Source organism: Sciurus carolinensis, chromosome 6 (assembly GCF_902686445.1).
Source record: "Sciurus carolinensis chromosome 6, mSciCar1.2, whole genome shotgun sequence".
Lineage (NCBI taxonomy): Eukaryota > Metazoa > Chordata > Mammalia > Rodentia > Sciuridae > Sciurus > Sciurus carolinensis.
In genome coordinates this window covers 128846385-128865530 of record NC_062218.1, presented here as the reverse complement: position 1 = coordinate 128865530, position 19146 = coordinate 128846385, and the positions used below count along the sequence as shown (strand labels likewise).

At 47.4% G+C, this 19146-nt stretch overlaps 1 protein-coding gene across 5 annotated transcripts in view; it reads right to left on the bottom strand.

Moving 5' to 3' along the window:
• LOC124986554 (core histone macro-H2A.1) overlaps positions 1-17427 on the bottom strand; it is a 66086-nt gene extending 48659 nt beyond the window's left edge. For 3 of the 5 annotated variants that reach the window (XM_047554955.1, XM_047554958.1, XM_047554957.1), the window contains exons 1-2: positions 17212-17427; positions 6889-7093 (exon numbers count right to left, since the gene is read on the bottom strand). In XM_047554955.1, coding sequence (XP_047410911.1) covers positions 6889-7060 — 172 coding nt within the window. In that variant the 5' untranslated portion in view covers positions 7061-7093; positions 17212-17427. Of the gene's footprint in view, positions 1-6888; positions 7094-10216; positions 10286-17211 lie in introns of those variants that run through there. The other 2 variants (XM_047554959.1, XM_047554956.1) reach the window with 2 other exon arrangements.
• Positions 17428-19146: the final 1719 nt, after the last annotated feature.

Below are 19146 nucleotides of genomic sequence, written 5' to 3'. Positions count from 1 at the left end.
CACATCAGAAGTGCCAAGTGTGATGGACCTGGGTGAAATGAGTACCTGTGTAACAGGGTATGCATCTGACAGAAGAGGACTCTCTGCTTCACTTCTGGGAGACAGGGGTGGGGATGAGGTGTGGTCCCAGGACGAACCCAAATGGATAAGCAGAATCTGATCTGAGTTAGAGATGAGAAATCAAACAAGCTGCAACATGGAATAAGGACGATCATTTTGTTAATCAAAACCAGATGACTAGGTGTATTTCTAACAACTACCCCTTTTCCTTGGGATTTTATTGCAGGATACAACCAGGCCTGAGAGCTAAACCTAATTTAGTCTGTAAAGTGGTCCTAAGATCACCCCAGCAACCCAGCTGCTTCTTCAGGTCAGGAGCTGGCCCTGAAACTTCACAGTTAGCCATGAATCCAAGGTAGCCTCACTTTTGTAGCATTCACTATTAGAGGAGGCTAGATACTTATCAGAGGAATGTGCAGGTTCTGGTCATTGAAAACAGAAAATGTAAATTTAGATGTCTTCATCAGTTTATAGACTAAATCCAAGCAAGACAGAAGAGTATGTACTCTAGCCACAGGAAACAAAAATACACTAGATTTTTAAACAGACCAGAGCTTGGCTCTGATCTAAGCAGTGGTCACCTAGGGAGGGTCTATGCATATTCCAGAGATGCCAGTCTTGGGAGCTGAAAGCCAGTGCTTTCTATCCTGCTTAATGTCAGAAATCCTTTGCAGGTGGATTTGACTTTTACAAACAGGCTTAAGTCACTAGGTAAGTTTGTAGAATAAGATGTGTAATCAGACTATGTAACAGGGTTTCTGGACAAAAAAAGGAAAAGAAAAATAATGTCATTTTGAAGGAACCAGGCCTGTTTTCTCAGGGTTTGGTTGAATGGCTCCAAAGGTTTTTCCTTCCAGGGTAAGCAAGCTCCCTGAGGGTAGGGACTCTTGTCTTGAATCGGAGTCTAGCACAGGTCCCTTCCCTAAGTTAGCAAAGAGTGACTCAACTCAGAATAATAATGTATAGCTTCCCAAGGTGACTTCCTCACTTACATATTCTAGCACCATCTATGTGCTGGGCTCAGTATAGAGCTTAGTCCAGTCTGGTACATCAATGGCACAACACAACAGACCTAAGAACCTTCTTTAAGATAACTTTCTAGTTTGTTTCTTTACTTTTTGTAATGCCATCTCACAGGCTTAACCCACAGCAGTGTCCCCTACACTGTGTCATGCAAAATATTTTTATAGTTATTCCTTGAAAATCTTTTGTGGTAAAAACTTGGGAACTACTACATCTCACATTTCCTTTCCTGGGTATTCACAATGACACCAGTATGTCAAAGATGCTGACAAGTCTTGCAGTATAGAAGGCTGTTTCACTCAGAGATTCCCAAGTTAAAACAAGTTCCTTCATTAAGGAACTCAACAAAGTTATTCACTTATCCATTTCAAAAAAGGGGCTGTGAGTCTAGCTGTGTCCTGATTTGAGTCATAGAACCATGTGTTTTGGTAAAATGCCACCTAAATGTCACTAAACACCCCACCATCAATGGAAATTCTGGGTGGGGGGAGTCACATCACACATTTTTACTTGTTTCCTACACTCCAGCACTGTGCTAGCTTCAGGGGAGAGGCTGCAAGATGTTCTTGGACTGAAGTAGAGCCAGGTTCCCTTAAAACACCATTCATCCAAAAGTTCCACAGAGCTGTGGTGAGTGGCACACACCCGTAATCCTTAGCTACTTGGGAGATTGAGGCAAGAGAATTTCAAGTTCAAGGCCACCTTGGGCAACTTGTGTGATACTATCTCAAAATAAAATAAAAAGGGCTATATGTCAGTGGTAGAAGGCTTGTCTAGCATGCATGAGGCCCTGGGTTCAATCCCCAGTACCACGAATTAAAAAAAAAAAAGTTCCACAGTATCATAGGTACAAAGATGGTGGCTGGGTAGAAGTTGTCCCTGACTCCTCCAGTTTCCCCCCAAATCACACTTATTTTTATTTGTCCTTTACTGGGTGTTCACTATGAATGCTGCTTAAATGCTTTAGATGCATCGCCAGGTCTCACAGTGCCCAAGAGGTGAGGATTCTATGATTCTCTAGGTTGATAGGTCAAGGGGTTGAACAAAGCAAGGACAGACAGTCCCAGGACACTGAGGAGCCCAGGAGATAGCACTGCATTCCTCAGGAAGAGCTCTGGGCAGGGTCAGGCAGAGCTCAAAGCTAGATGCACAGAGATCTGGGGAAGGAGTTGCCTGGTCACTAGACCCAAGTTTGTTCCAAATGCTGTGTTCCTTTAAGTGTGGCAGATTGATGGACTCTGTACCCAAGAGAAGAAACAGAAGCCAGCTTTAAGATGCAAGGCTCCACATACCTTCATCCTTGAAAATGAAAAAGAACATTTCCGTGAAATGTTCACAGGGGACCCTGTAATAGCATAGCCATGGCCCTGGCCTGCAGGGGTACCACCAGGTCACCTACTCCTTGGCTGGTTTGGCCTCAGCTGTTGTGTAACATAGTCCCAGGGCTAGGCATACTTAGCTCCTGGATAATCTGGAAAATCCTTTGTGGTTTCCATGAATGTGCCAGAAACTATGGACAGAAGGGGCCTGTGACAGCAGACAGAAGAGTCTGGCAAGAGGGCATCTTGAGATGTTGGGTAATACAGGCTTTAGGAGGAAGGTCCTGTGGCTACTTGAAATAACCCAGAGGGAGCCTGAAGCTATCAAGATGTTCTCTCAGTCTGTGGGAAGGTCTGGTAAGTTTGGATCAGTTGGAAGTTCAACAGGCCCTGGTGGTTAGCGACAGCTCCTGTCACCATCCGTTAGGAGACAGTCAGAACAGGATTACTGGAGTCCCCTCCTCTCCTGCCCTTTAACCATAAGCTAACAGTCAACATGTAGGCACACTCAGGTATGGGCAATAAAAAGGACTGCACATGAACTCCTCCTTCAGCCTTATAACAAATCTCAAAGGCAGTGACAGGGATCCTCGTTTTACAGATGATTAAACCATATAACACAGGTGTAAGCGACATCCCCAAGGCCACAAGTAAGAAATGGCAACTCTGACACCAAGATCTACCTCTTAATTTCCTGGATCTAGAATACAGCAGAGCCTCAAGTATCCCCCAGGTTGGTCACAAAGGAAATGTCAGCTCAGTTCTTCAGAAGGTGGGTAGGCCCTGCAGCTCAGCAGTCCTGTTAGCATCCAGATGCCTATTTCAAGTGGGCATCCTGTGGTCTACCCCATCACCATGCCTACAATTGTTTGTGCCACCTGTAAGACTCTCAGCTGTGCAGAGAAGAAAACAATCCCTTCATAGGGTCTTCAGGTGACAACAAGCAGAGCAGCTCTGGTATCAAGGTTCCTCCAGGATTTCCCAACCCCACTCCGTCCCTTTTCCTGCCTCAAAGCATTACTGGTCCTGCCTCATCACAGCCTTTTTCTCACCTGGACCTGTCTCTGGACAGGAAGTTCTCTGCGGGTGGGGATAGGTCTGGTCCCTGTCTGCGCCAGATATATCACACACGGCCTTAGTGAGTGGGACTTTCTCTAGCCTTGGGTTAGACCATGGTGTCTAGGTCACATCCTTCACCAGACCCCAAGCTGCTGAGGTCTAGTCCTCCAGCCTCTCCCTTCCTATAGCTTCCTCACACTCTGGGAAGGGACTGGCACCAAGGAGGTGTGTTAAATGAATGGCAGAGTCCCTCTTCAAGCCCTTGCAGGGCTGGTTGGCACCATGTCCCTCCCCAGGCCTCAGTTGATGTTTCCCTCTCAGAGCTTTCCCTGGTCAGCTCCTCTTCAGGTCCCTGAGTCACTGAGCCTTCCTTTGGCCTATTTATGTTCACCCCCTCCCCCATAGCACTTGTCAAAATCTGTAACTGTCTGGGTTGGCTGGTTTCTCTGGGCAAAGCAGACAAAGCCCATTCTGCCCTGATCATTCCTGTACTCTCATGCACAGCTTTGCACAGAGCCTGGCAGACAGCAGGTGCTCAATTAGTGTGGACATGAGTGAGAAAAGGGCTCAGCGCAACAAGAGCAAAGAGCAGAGTAGAAAGAGAACTCAGGGACCCAAACCACAGTTCAAAGTAGGCAGATGCCGAGAACTCTCAAGTGACCCTTTGTTTCCACATCCCAGCCCAACAGACTGAGGTTTGTCACCGTCCAAGAGCAGTTAGCCTGGTGTACAGCACTGTTCTGGGAGTGTTCTCACTGGACACAGCCTGAGTTCAGCTCTTCTACCATCAGCATGGGGGACGCAAAGGCCACAGGAGTAACAGCATAGCACTAACCACTCTGGATAGTCTTCTGATCACTTGGGCCAGACTCCATGCAGGGGGAAGGCACTGGGCAACAGTTATGCCAATGAATCAGTGTTGTGTGCAGGCAAAGGAAATGGCTTAGATTCACCCAACTATAGCCCTGCTAAGACTATAAAACTTCAAATATATATTTTACTCTTCAATATGCATGAGTTGATGAGGCTGATGGCAGAGTAAGGAATTGCTTTGAGCTACCTTCCCAGCCACAATGATGGGCTGCCCTGACTATTCCCACTATCCTTTGTGACCAGTATCATACACAATGATAGCTGGACCAGGGACAAAAACGGTACAATAGTCAAGGTCTCCAACCTCCCAGGAGAAAGGATCCTCTGACCTTGACTTCATTAGCACTGGGGTCAGATTCAGAACCAGCCAGGCACAGCCAAGGGAAACATACGGATTTTCTGAAGAGCGCATGTAGTCCAAGATGTGATGGAATGATAATATTACCCCATCATACCCTGCCAACAAAACAGAGAATGCTAAAGAGAAGAAATGAAACTGATATTGTACTTAACCTGAAGATAATGTCTGAGAACACCCAAAAGGCAAGGTTGTTATGGCATTCAGAAGCCAAAAACCATGGGCTGGGTTTGCATAGCACAGAAGCTTTCCCATTGTGCTCAAACAAAGCTCCTTTGGCTCTCACGGCAGAGAGCAACCAGGAAATGGTGAGGCAGGCACAGTTGTCTCCATCTGAGTTGTAAGGAAAGCAGGACCCAGAGAGGTTAAGTGACTCAATCTTGGTCATACAGCACAAAAACTGCTATGCAAGAACTAGAATGTCCTCTGTTTTCTATTCAGTGACTCCTCCTCTGGACTCTTTGGCTGACTGCCAATGCTATACATAACTTTCCTGGGTGTGTCACCTTAATTCTCTGCCTGTTTCCTCATCCATATAGAGAAAACAATCATGCCTAGTTCATGCTATTGAGCCTTCCACCTGTAAGAGTCTCTGCCAAGTAGAAAAGCAAAAGTTCCAAAATATGAGCAAACATCTTGTAAATAGAGCATAAAAACTGCTTTTCATGCTTAGGTGATTTCAACAGAACACAAGAACTTTACCTTCCTTAAGACTGAGTTTGCTTCAGAGAAACCCTTGGCCTTGCTGTATTAAGACCTGGAAAAGCAGGAAGCTGTCTAGCTCTTTCACTGCCTGGCTGTGCCACTTTGGGAGAACCAACTGTCTTGCTACATCTTCCCTCTCTGGCTGTAGGAGAGGGGCCTGCAAACATTAGACCTGCTACTTCCTGGCACCTATGCAACTTACTTGATCATGTATTGAGTAATAAGGGATAAAAACATTACAATAGGGCAGCAGGATTTGGGGCCCTTCTCAACTTCTAAAATGTTATATTGTAGGTAAGTTCTTTCAGGCTTCTGAGGCCTGGTTTTCACCTTACTAAAAGTGGGTTCCATCCCTCCCTGTCCAGCTGGCTTCCCGTAATTTTTATGGAGCCACAAATAAGATCATATCTGCAAAAAAGAACCAAGGACCCCTTGGAGAGATGGCTGATTTCACAACTGGGGCAAGGAAATCCAAGGTGAGACTGAATATCTTATTGTGTTGGAGAGCAAGAAAATGTACAGAAACCAAAGAATCTACAGCAAAAGGACATAAGAACCAGACTGAAGGTCAAATTTGAGATAATTTCAACATTAAAAGGAATAATAACATAAAAATAGGGTATGACCCACTAAGTTAAACACTGATCCAACACTGGTAACACAAAAATTGAAAAGAAGAGAAGGGCAGAAGGAAAGTTCTTATTTACAGAAGAATGCTATCCTAAAAAGTACAGAAATGAGAGAAATGGAAAAGTTGTTTCATACTACCACAGTAAAAACAGATTCAGGACAGATCATCAAGGAATGCTAAAGCCACTGGTGAAAACTGTAATATGAGTTGTGAAGAAGTGCCAACTTAGCTCGATGAGCAAGCTGAACACAACCAGTGATAGCACAAACCTGCATCAGGTGTGATACATAAGGACTCATCTTCTCCAAAGTGACACCTGACTCTAATCATGAGACCAGTCCAGATGGAAGGACATTCTGCAAAACAACTGGCTTGGCCTCTACCAAAATGTCAAGAATGGAAGAATGGACTCCAATTTAAGAATGAAGATTTAAAACAATAATCTGGAGAACTGGTTAAGATTAGTATAGGGTGGCCAAACCTGATGCCATATGCAATATATAATCCTGAAATGGACCCTGGATCAGGAAGAAGAAACAAACAAAATCATAAAGGATGTTATGGGGGCAACTGAGTATTTTCAAAATGGACTACATAACAGCCAAAAATAAATAACAGAGGCATCTGTGAGTACACACACACACACACAAAGAGCTGGGGAGAGATAAAGCAAATGAGACAGACTGCTAACAACTGGCAAATCCAGATGACAATGATTGTTATCCTATTTTTGTAACTTTTCTGTAGGTTTGAAATGCTTCAAAACAAAAGAAACAGAAAAAAATCCTATCAGTCCTTGGAAAGCTGTAAGAACAGCCTTATCTGAGCCCAGATGCCATGGTTGACTTGAGCACACTCACCTGTCAGGTATTCCAGGACAGCAGCCATGTACACAGGTGCCCCCACTCCAATCCTGTACTTGGGGTGGCCTTTCTTGATGTACCGCAGCATCCGCCCCACTGGGAAGATGACACCTGCCTTGGCGGACCTGGAGGTCTTGGTGGACTTCTTCTTCCCACCACGGCTCGACATGGCAGTGGGCCTGGAAGCGGATCAGTAAGCACACTGTGAAGGCAAGAGCACACCCAATCAGGATTGCATCACAGGCCCTTCGTTCCAGGGACACTCTGGTTCCCTGACAGGCACAGGTCTGACCAGCAGATGCCACTACCTGCAGCTGCTGAGCCCTCCAAGCCCATTTTACACACTCCACTGGAGCAGTTTGGTCTCCGAGAAGAGAAAGGCTAAGCTTAGCACATTTTATACCATGACATCAATTTTATTGGTCACTTCCATTTAACTGTTACCCTAAGAGTGACTGCTCTTAAGTGCCTTGCTTTATGCCTCTTGATGTAAAAGAAAATGGGATTTCTTGGTTATGTTCTACACACTTAATAATTACATTTTCATACACTTGAGATGGGGCTAATAAATTAGCAGTAAAAAGAAGAGTGTTGCCTGCAACTAGAATGAAGATGTAAAGCCAGATATCTGGGTTTGGTGATGAAAGTAGTGTCTCTACCTTCTGACTGATCAGAGACAGGCAAGAGCCATGTATAGAAGTTAGTGTTGTGTATAGGCAGGTTGGGATAAAAGACTCTTGGGGCACGTCAGGTCCACTGGGGAGAGGGAGCTATCTTTAGAGGAGGAAAGGTGGTCTTCCCTCCCTGCTCTTTTCCCATCTCAACCTGATAGTCCCCCCAGTCCACAGGATGCCCTCCTCAACCCTCTCATGTGACTGCATCCAGCTTATCACTATTTTAATCAAGTGGTCACAAACATCTCCTTCAAAGATTTGCGCAACTTATCCCAATCCACCTTCCACCCCATTGGCAGGGCAATCTGCACACACATATGAGAATATGCCCTGATCCCAGTTCCAAAGCATGCCAGGGATGCCAGAAGTCCCAGGATAAAATCAAGACCTTTGTCCACCATGCAAGCCTGACATATCTGTCTAGCCTCACCTTGTACCACTTGTATTCCAGACTTGGACAGTGAGTCACCGGGGGTTCCCGCCAGACACCGGCCTTCTTCATTTTCTCTGCCTTTGCAGTAACTATTCCCTTTTACTGCGACCTCCTTTATCCCTTGTGTTTGCTCTTGGCCCTCCATCTATCACCCGCAAGTTCTTGGATGAGTACGAGGGTCTGGCTACTCCATCCTTAGGGCTCCATGAGCTTCGGGCCACAGCAACAGTGTGCACATCCCTATCTCCATCAGGTTGCAAGCTGGTGGAGGGCTTCCTTGACTATATCCCTAGAGCAGCACATGCTTGCTCAAAGCCTTCCATTCACCCATGCGTGCACTTCAGGAACTATGCCCTCCTGAGCTGGTGGGGAGAGAGATAATAAGTAACCCTAGTCCTTTATATGATTATCATAAGTGCTTCAAAGGGCCAATTCAGGGTGCTGGGAAAGGGAATATGAGGAACCTCAGCCTGTTCTGGAATCTCCTTGATGCCTGCCTTATGGAACATCTATGTTTAACTCACTGAACAAAATGGACAGTGATACTGAGAAACAGGTTAGGCTCCATATTATGTGGACCCCTCCAGTTCCAACAGGTCATGCCTCTATGACCATGGAGGCCATAGGACTAGGAGTCCTTATTATACTGACACTCAACATTACAGTGGGGACCAGGTCCACACCTAACATCTCTATGACCCTGAAAGCATCCCAAGTCATCTGGCTGACAGCAGAATTGCTGGGCACTCTGGGTAGCTGCACCACCAGGCCCCGCTGTAGGGGTTAAGGTGGCTCAGGCCCCTATGATGAGAGAGACCTGTACTGTACCCTATCAGGGCACCAAATCTTAAGGGCTCATATTGCTAGACAGAGACCCTGGGTTGAAGTTTTTCTGAAACAATTAATTGATCCCATTTCTTGCGGTAATGCACTGTTTTAAGACATTTCTTGTAAACAGGTCCTGTGGTTACTCTAAGCAGGAATGGTATGCATGTGCCTGTGTCTTAGGGAGAGTTGTCGCTGGTTTCCTGGCAGTATCTGGTTTTACTACAAATGTGTTTCACAAACCAAAAACCCAACATCTTTGGACTAAAAGCATTTAATCTGGATGCCTTCACTCCTTCAGTAGAGGAGGCCTGTGGTCAGGGATGATTATTCAGTCCCTTTCTAACTGTAGCAGATTCAGTTCTGTATACCAGCAGACCTGTGTCTAGGGCTGCCTCTGCAGGAAGTGGCAGTGTTCTCCAAAGAGAAGTCATTAGTCCCAGGACCTGGCAGGTTCTACTCAAACTTATTCCTTAAGAGTGATGCTCCTTGTGTTTCCCTCCTCTGGCTGCAGCCAAGGGGCTCTATGTGATTCCCAGTCTCCAGGCCAGTGCACACCTGGCTGCTGGGTCCCAGAGTTGCATTATGACTGCCTATGGCAAGGGCCAACTTGTTAGTCACTTGGACCCCTTGAATTCCCCTGTCTTTTGGACCCATCAGTGGTATTATCATGCACCATGCTACCCAAGCAGAAGTCACCCTGGCCCATACTTTCTGCCTGTCCCACAGCACAGTGTTGGCCAAGTTCTGTCCAACCCATCTGGAGAACCTCTCAGCCTCCTTGTTTCTCACCTCCCTTCCTGCCCTCCTTCAGCATCCTTCAAGTACAGCTATAGCACTGCTTCCTCACACTCCTGCCCTGCTCAGATGCTACCTCTGACTTCCTGACACTGTCCTGCTGCACATAAAGCAGATCTTTGAACATGCTCCTCCTGCCTGGAACACGCTTTGTCCTCTTGTCAACTTGCTGAATGGATGCTTACATGCTCTATCTGCCATGGGGGTTTCTTAGACATGGTCACAGCCCATGTCTTCCCATAGCTTATATCCTGGCACTTGTGCCTGCCTCCCCAACTCGACTGAATTGCAAATGAATGGATGCCAACTACTGCAGTCGACTCATCCCTGGGACCCAGGTTCCTCCAGTGCCACCCTGCTAGCAGGACACTTCACATCTCATCTTGAGTAAGGCTTCCATTCAATTAGCAGCCTCAAGACTTTATCCCTGCCTAGGAGGTTGTCTCACAAAGATTCTGTTCTTCCCCTTCCTTGTGTTCTTTCTGCACTTCTAACCATAGCTCCCCCAGCTATGAAAGGATTCTGACTAAGCTCTGCAGCCTCATGACATCCAGCAGCATGCAGTGGCTTGTAAAATATCCTCTGGAAAAATCACCTCACAGCTGTGCAGTCTCCAGATCAACCCATGAGTGTGCCAGGTTCACTCTGCTCTTCAGAGGTCTCTGGAGGTAGGGGTAGCTCTGACCCAACACTAAAGCGGGAACAGAGAGTGGTTGTGAGGGAAGTGACTCTTGAACATGATGATCATCATGGTAGATGGCATCACAGCCCCGGGACTTACCTGTTAAAGCAACCCAACTCTATGGCTCTGCCACTTAATGGCCATGTGGCCTTGAAAATGTGATTTAACCCCTCTAGACCTGTGTTTTCATCTGTCCAGTAGAGATGATGATAGTGAAGACCTCAAAGCCTTAGTGGGAGAATTAGAGTATGCTTGAGAGGGATCTGATGTTCCCTCACTGAGTAAGTACTCAGTAGTAAAAAAACAACAACAGTGTGTATCAGAAGAAAAAAGGTCACTCTCCAAGAGCAGGTGTTGGACATATGTATGGGTGAAGCTATCGCTGGGTTGCTTTAACAGATCAGTCCCTACAATTTATTTCTTACTCATGAAAAACCCTGCTGCAGTTTGGATGTGGTTTGTTCCGCAGAGGTTCATGTGTTGAAAAGTTGGGTCTCTAGTGCAATGATGTTACAAGGAGGCAGGACCATTAAGAGGTGGGGCCTGGGGGGAGGTTATTGCCAGTACTTCCCTGCACCACTCTCTGGCTTCTTATCTCACTATGATTTCCCCCTCTTGCATGTGTTCCCACCACTGTGATGCCATCTACCATGATGATGCCAGCACCATGCCCTTGAACCTCTATAGCTCCAAGCTAAATAAGCGTCTTTTCTTCGTAAAGTTACCTAGCCTCACGTTTTTCATTATAGTAACAGAATTCTAACTAGTACAAGTCAAAAAATGGTTTCCTTGATTGGCTGGTGCATCTCCCCAACCTAATGATTTGTGAGTCCAAACCTCTCCCATCTTCTGACTCTGACATCTCAATGCCTAATCCCAAGGAAAATACCATGGAGGATAACACAAGTTAGTTTTTAGGGATCAGGTTGGAAAGCGGGCATACCACTACTGACAATGATTCATCAACTAGAACCTGGTTACATGGTCACACTTAATGGCTGTTTCTGTTTTGTTTTTGAGGAACTGGAGATTGAACCCAGGGGTACACTACCACTGAGCTACATTCCCAATCCTTTTTATTTTTTATTTTTGACACTGGGGCTCCCTAAGTTGCTGAGACTGGCCTTGAATTTGGGATCCTCCTGTCTTAGCCTCCTGAGTTGCTGGGATTATAGGTAAGTGCCACCATACCCAGTGGCCACATCTAATTCCAAGACAGGTTAGGAAATAGATTCTAGCTAGCTATTTGCTCAGGAAAAAAAGGGGGTGTGTCAGTCACATGACAAACCAGTTTGAAATCTGACTCTGAAACTAAGGTCTGAACGACCAGTCAAAGCTGGCTGGGCCCTATTTGACCCATGTCCTGCAAACAGCCTGAGGAACAGACAGTCCTACATGAAAGACAAAGTGACTTCCTAAGTACTCAGTCTCTCCGTAGAGCACTGAAGTTGCTCACAATGCAATTATACTATTGAGTCAAACCAACAAAAATGTCAGTTCACTCAGTCAACCTGTTGAGGGTCCCAGTTGTTATTGAGATGGGGATAGCCTGTGGTCAGTCATCACTGTACATTAGCTTGACTGACCTTTGGCTGTTATCAACCTTGGACATGAAGATCCTGAGGCAGATCCTGAAGGGATCTCAGTGATATGATTTGGACATGGTTTGAGTGCCCCACCAGGCTTCATGTATTGATATTTAACCCCCTTTCTGAGGTAGTGGCAGGATGGGAATCTAATCCAACTCAGTGTTAAGAGGTGGAGCCTTTGGGAAATGACTAGTGTCAGATAAGGTCATTAGGTAGAACTCCCATGGTTGAATCCTGGTAGCTTTATTAGAAGAAGGAAAGAGACTAGAAGAGAAGTACATAGGTGCACTCCCTGTCTCATGCCATGTGATGCTCTACACCACCTCAGGACTCTGCCAGCAAGAAGGCCACTACCAGATGTGGGTCCTTAACCTTCAACCTCCCAAACCATAAGTCAAAATAACCTCCTTTCTTTATGAAGTAGCCTACCTTAGGCATTTTGTTACACTAACGAAAACCAAACTAATGTACTCTGCAATTTCTCTAATTACAAATCAATCACAATAAAAGTGAACCTTGTTTGTAGAAACTCAAAGCTTACCTGAAAACAAACTGTTAGAGGGGCTGTATGGAGAGATGAGTCAGGCTTGAAAGAGAAGCCAGTCTGATCACTGGCTCCTCAACAACTGAGAAGTACCTAGGAAAATGTGGTCTACCCTCACACAACAGGGCAAATTAGAAGGCTAATGGTAAGAATTCTGTGAACAGGACTGACTTGAGAACAAGAAGCCCTCTACTATAAAGAGGGACATGAGAGGCAAAGAATGAAGGTGCCACGGAGGTCCTACCATGCCCTCCTTTTTATTCCACACAAATCACCTTCACTCCTACCTCTACCCTTCAATATATTCAGCTTGCTCAAATTCCCTGCCCAGTTCTGTCTGGTAGCCCAGCAACCAGAACTCCCCAGGCCAAAAACTCCCAGTTTCCCCACTGGACATGTCTGCTGATGCCCCAAAGCCCAGCTTAAGATGTCTTATAATTTCCCTAGGCCTGCTCTTTATCTTTAGTATATTCTCTCTTCTCCATTTTATGTAAAGTACTCTGCAAATGTACTTTCCAATCCTTCCTTCCAACCTGATTGCTACACTACATTCAATTTATATACAAATTCTAAAGCCAACTGCCCCATCCTTAGCACAGGTACACTGTATCATCATTGCCTGTTTACTTATAAGTAAGTCTTGATGACATGGACCAATGCAGTCTGCTCACCACTCTCACCAAGCACACACCATCCTGCCTGCTACCTGGTAGGCATTCAAATGCTGGCCAAACTGTGTAGTTCATTAGCTGACACAGAGTGGATGAGGTTTCCTTGACAGAGAGGGCAGCATTTCCAAAGGCCAAGGACTCAGAGCTGTGGTCAGTGAGATACCAGTTGGGAACCTTCTCTGGGACCATTCATGTATATATACGCTTGGTCAAATAGCTGTGGGAGCCCAACCTCAAAAAGTCAGGGAGCTTGTGGAACCACCTTAGGGGTTCCCAGCAAGGGAGCTCCAATGCCTTGACAGCTAGAGCAGAGTTAGACAGAGGCTCCAGCAACCACTCCTCTTGCCACCAGACAGGCTCAGTAACACAAACTAGAGGACGATACTTATCTTCCTCACACCTGAAGACACTGGCTCCTGCTAAAAGTACAGCAGAGAAAGTCCTTAAATAATCAGGGCGCTAATGAAACTACTGGAATGATCAATCATGAAGTTTCCTATTATCTAAGTAATGAACACATGCATATTGATCTTGAATGAAATATTGATTGCAACTGCTGGGGAGCTGCAGCAGAGAGCCCTGGCTCTAGCCCTCAGGATGGAGAAATCTGAGCCATTCATGCTGAAATCACTGTTGGTGAGGGGGGGACTATCCCATCTGTTCCCTGCAGCTGGATAAATGCCCCAGTATCCATGAGCATTTATCAATTTCCCATCAACTCCAATCATGAAAGAATACCTCAGACACTTGATTCTGAAGGGAAGGACGCTAATCCTGTTTACAGTGTTCTCTTCTGTTTACTCCCACCACATCAAATGATTAACAGTGGCACTGCTGCCATGTCCCCGGAGGCATGTGTATATACTATACAACCATCACTCAGCGCTGGGCTCACAAGCTGCACTATGACTGGCTTGCAACAGAGACCTGTTCTTGTAACACCAGCCAATCAGGAAAAAACATCTCTCTCCATTCATTAAACCCTAAATCATAAAATAAGCCAGATAATTAAAGAACCTACAATCCACCTTCAGTGAATGGGAGAAACTGCAAACAGAAGAGGCAGACAACTGAGATAGAAAATAAATCCTAAACCATGCATTTTGAAAACCAGCACATGTCAAGTTTTCAGTGGCGGGAAAAAGCAAAACCCAAACATAAGTGTCAAGCACCGAAAGCAGGAAGCAGTTTGCAGGAAGCAGTTGAGGACTGAAATTTCACCTCTGCAAACCTACTCTATAGTGTCTTCCTGAGCTGCACCATTCTCTGCCTGCTTCACAGGGCAACTTGCCTCCTTTCCCTTTTGAAAGCTGTGCCAATCTCTAAGATGATAGCCACTCCAGGGGAAGGCCATCAAGAATAAAGTTAAAATGTGAGCTTTAGAGGGTGAGACCTTGGTCAGACTTAGCATCTGGAAGCCACTCAGCATTTGCTGACAGAGGAAGTGTTCCCAACAAGAATAAAAGAACACCTGACCACATCTCTCTCCTGTTCAGAACCCTTCAGTGGCTCCTTACTGATATTTGGGATAAAGTCTGGTTCTGATCAGGATCCTGTGTGATTTGGCCCGCTAGGTTCACCTGATTCTAGGATTCAGTGGTACTAAGCCTCTGGCAGTTCCCCACAGCTCTTCTTTTTTTCTGAGATCTGCTTATGTGGTTCCCTAGGACTCAAACACTTGTCCCTATCTACTCTCCTTCACCCAGTCAACTCCTACTTGACTTCTGCACGCCAGTAAGGGCTCACTCTTGGCTAGGTAACTGTTCCTCCTGGGGGCTACTAAGGCCTCTAATACTGACCTCCTAAGAGCCACTTGCCTGTCTTCTCCTAAAGTCAGTTCTCCAGGACAGAGCCTGCCTGGGCATTTCTTGATTATGACCGTACCCCAACTCCCTGAATCAGTGCTGATTTGTAGGAAAAGGATTTGTTGAAAGACGGCAAGATACATGTCAGGCAGAAAACTAGCTGTAGAATTCTTTGGGACTAAGGCAGGGCACGCATCCTTCTAAATCTATAGAATGGGAGGAGGACTCTAAGACAGGTATAGGCCCTGCGTCCTCCTACCCTTTCCCAGTCCGTGTTCCAGAATGGGGTTCTAAAAAGCCTGTCCCAAACCCCTGGAGTCATTGCAATTCTGATGAACACTATATAGACGCTAGCTGGGTTTTTCATTTAGGAGTTTTCACTTTATGCTTTTACTATCTTTGAGCTGGGCAGCATTAGTTCTGAAGATATTAGAGGCAGGTCCCAAAACACATGTGCTCCAAGTCTATCAATGGGGGTTGAAGTCGTACTGTCTCCAGGACCAGAAGAAATGGCAGACTGAGCTATGCTACTCCCTGCGCTTGGCCCATTTGTTGAAACTCAAGCCAGTGACCCAGTTGTGTATTAGAGAATGTGACATATGAAGTCCCAGACAATTTTCAAAATTCAAGAAAATGTGAGCTATCCTTGCCTCATCCTAAATTAAGCCCCGACCCAAACGATTTCCATTTACATCCCCCTTAGGCCTCATCTAGGGATGAGCACTAACAATAGTAACAAGTGAAACAAAAGAAAAGACAGGAGGGCAGGAGGACTCTAACTTCCCCTTGTAAAATTAGAAGGGTCGATAATTTTAAATCTTGAGTTTTCTTGCCATTTTTAAGGGAAAAAATTAGGTTAAAAACATAGTCATTCCTATCAGAGAATGTCTTGTACAAAATTGAGATGATGCTGCTGCCCAACTTTGGTAAATTGTGTATGAGGCTTAATTCCAGTTGGGAGCATGACAAGTCCATTTCAGAGTTAATGAATCTGACAGCAGACCAGGAATGCAAAGGTGGCCTGCAGTAGGTGGAAGGTGGGTTCTACCAAACTTACCACTTGAGCCTCCCACTCAAACCTAAAACTGAAAGTACTCCCTGGAGCCAGGAGCCCAGGAACAAAGCACATCCCCCCAAGGGAAAAACCTCAAACCACAGAGGTGTTAGAAAAGAGGGAAGTCAGCAAGAGGGCCCCTCTAATTGTCTATTCTTCTACTCTGTTTATTGGATCATTAAAATCTTACAAGGACTCCATGGTAATTGTAATTGTTGAATTCAAGGTATGTCTCAGCTGTTTGTACAGAAGTCGTTCGCCTTCAAATTCGGCTACATCTTCCTAACATCTTGTCTAAAAGAACATTTCAAGCAATCTCCTGACCAGCAATTTGAGTGATCTGTGGTCCTGCAGGAGTGGGGGTGGGGCGCACCATCTCTCACACCTGTTGTCAGGTGATACAGCCAGCATCTTGCGCACTCACTCTCCACCCCACCCTCAGAGAGTCTCTCCCTGCAGGTCTTCTCCACCCGGGGAATCTACAGTTTTCCCCGAATTACCTTTAAAAAAAAAAAAAAAAAGAAAGAAAGAAAAACATCTCAACCACAAAGCAAACAAAAGGCCAATTCCGAGGCGAGTTAGAGCAGCGGGGGTTCCCGTGGCCCCTCTCCAACGCATCCCTGGACAGCCTCCTACCCCCGCCCCAGGCTTGGCTTCAGTCCCGCGAGTATCCCCCAACCCCCTCTCCAGCCTCCCAGCAGACAGATACCGAGCCAGCCCGCTACACCATGGCCCCCTGGGGCTCGGGCCCGACTTATTGTGCCGGGGCGGGTAAGTCGCAGGCCGGCGGGCGCCTGACCAAGTACAACTCCGCGCACAACAGCTCCTGGGCGCCCGGGCCCAGGCTGACCAGCCAGCCAGCGCCACCAGGCCTCCTGCGTCCTCAGGCCCAGCACGCTCGCAGCCCTGGCAGGGTCGCCAGGGGAGGGGCCTCAACTGTCTCCTTCCCACAAAAGCGCCCAGGAGCAGACAGAGGATGCCTTTCGAAGAGAAGTTGGTTTCCGGGTTTGCTTTCTTAACAAAACCAAAGGGACTCCCGCGCGGCCCGGGCAGGGCCTGGGCGGGCGACTGGCAGCGCGAGGCCCGGCGTGGGCCGCACTGAGCCCAGCAGCCGAGCCCAGCCAGCGCCGCCCCGGTGCGCGCCAGGCCGGGCCGCTCCCAGGCACCCCGGCTGGAAGGCGCGCGGCTGCCCGACCGGAGCAGCGGGGACCCGGCGCGTGGCGAGGGGGCCCGCGCGGCACTTACGGGGCGGCTCGGTGGCGGCGGCGGCGGCAGCGGCAGCGGCAGCAGCTAGGTGTCCGGCCTGAGCCCTCTCGGCCGCTCGCGCCTTTTCTCTCCGCACTCTTCGCTGGCCCGCCCGCTCGCCCGCCTCCTCGCTTCCCGCCCGCGCGCCCCGCGCTCGCCCCCTCCGCCCCGCTCCGCAGCCGAGTGAACTGGAACCAGTCGCCGCGGCCCCGGGATTCCCACAATGCACAGCGCGCCGCTCGTCACATCCCATCCCGTCCCTGCGCGTCCGGCCACCCCTCCCCGCGCCACCCCGCGCCCCGGCCTTGACCCCAGTCCAGCGCTCGGCCCCCTGGACGTCAGCGGGTCTGTCCCTGCTGCACCCAGACCCTGGCGGCTGACTCTGCCCCCAGGCGTCCGGTCCACACGCGGGAAGCAAGGTTCAGGCGGTGAGCTCCAGGAGCTAAGTCCTTAGAAAGGACTTGGAAAGGATCAGGCCCCCTGAGAGGCGCTTCTCCAGGGCACATCTCAACCACTGCATCTGGAGTAAGCGCCTACTGTGTGCCTGGCCCTCATCCAAGGCCTTTCGGTGCCTCAACCTAGTAATCTTCCCATCAATCCGGGGGAGGGGTGACTCAGTTGTTATCAGCGACCACTTTTTCCTCCCCAGTCAATTCAAATTTCCCGGACCTCAAGCCTCCACTGCCTTAAGATACAAGCCATTCCCAAGCCCTAATCTGTCTGCTCCAAGATCAACTCCTGCACCCGCCTCTCGGCTCCTCTGGGGTTCTTCAAAGTCAAACGCGCTTACTCGCAAGGAAGGAGTTAGCTACTTCAATTCAGTCAACGTTAGCTTTTGGTTCCAAGTTGGGATTTATTCATATAAACAGTTAATCTTCGTCACACGCATTTTTTAAAACTGTAGACTAGCAGAAAGAGGAGAGGTCGCGCAAAGCGCTACCACCTATACCTAAATTAGGTTTTTCCCCTCGATGCATTAGTGCCACATGCTTGGTGCTTCAATAGCGGCCTTCCCCGAATTCACCTTCCTCCAAAATGTGAAGAGCGAAGCCACCTCTCCACACGGCTGCTGCGAACTAAATTTGAATAAGAATAGCAGCTCTCAGGATTGGAGTGAAGTTTAATGTGCCGCTTCTGGGGATGTGGAGGTAATTGAAGGCTCTACCCAGCCCTCAGGCTTCGCTGGGATAGCAGCGGTGGTATACTCTTCCTCTCATCCTGAAGCTTTACTGATTTGCAAATCAGTGTGCAATATATGCATTCAATTAAACACTCGGGACATATTTTGCGCCGAGCGGGAATCTGGATACTGGAAATGAAGCAGTGGACTGAACAGGGAAAAATTCCTGCCCTCCTGAAGCTGCAGTCTAGTGGGAGAAGAAAGGCAATAGAAAAGGAGATGATGCGTCTTCATTGACATAGTATAAAAACTGTGGAGAAAAATAAGGCAGGGGTGCGAGATAAGGGGTGTGGAATAGGAGTGCGGTTTAAGAGACTGCCTTCCTGAGAAGGTAACATTCCAGCAAAGACCTGAAGGAATGTCAACCTATTCATGGTGCAAACCATGTGGTTATCTTGGGAAGGAGTGTGCCAAGCATGAAAAGAGCAAGCGCAAAGACCCGGAGGCAGGAGTATGTCCAAAATCATTAAGGCACAAGAGAGTGTGAAATTGGAGTGGAATGAGTTAAGGGAACAGTAACAGATGAAGCTGGAGAGATGATGATACTTGGGGACAAGCATCAAGGATATGTGAGGATTCCCCAGGGAAGTGGTGCTAGGGGAGGGACAGAGCCACTCCTTAGGCATCCTCAGTTCTGCAAGGGCCACCAGGTGTTCTGTAATGCTACACCAAAATTCAGAAATAGTTTCTTAAAGGTTAATCACAATTTAGAGAGTGAAGCCAATCAGTGAATTTTTAAAACCCAGTTACATTAA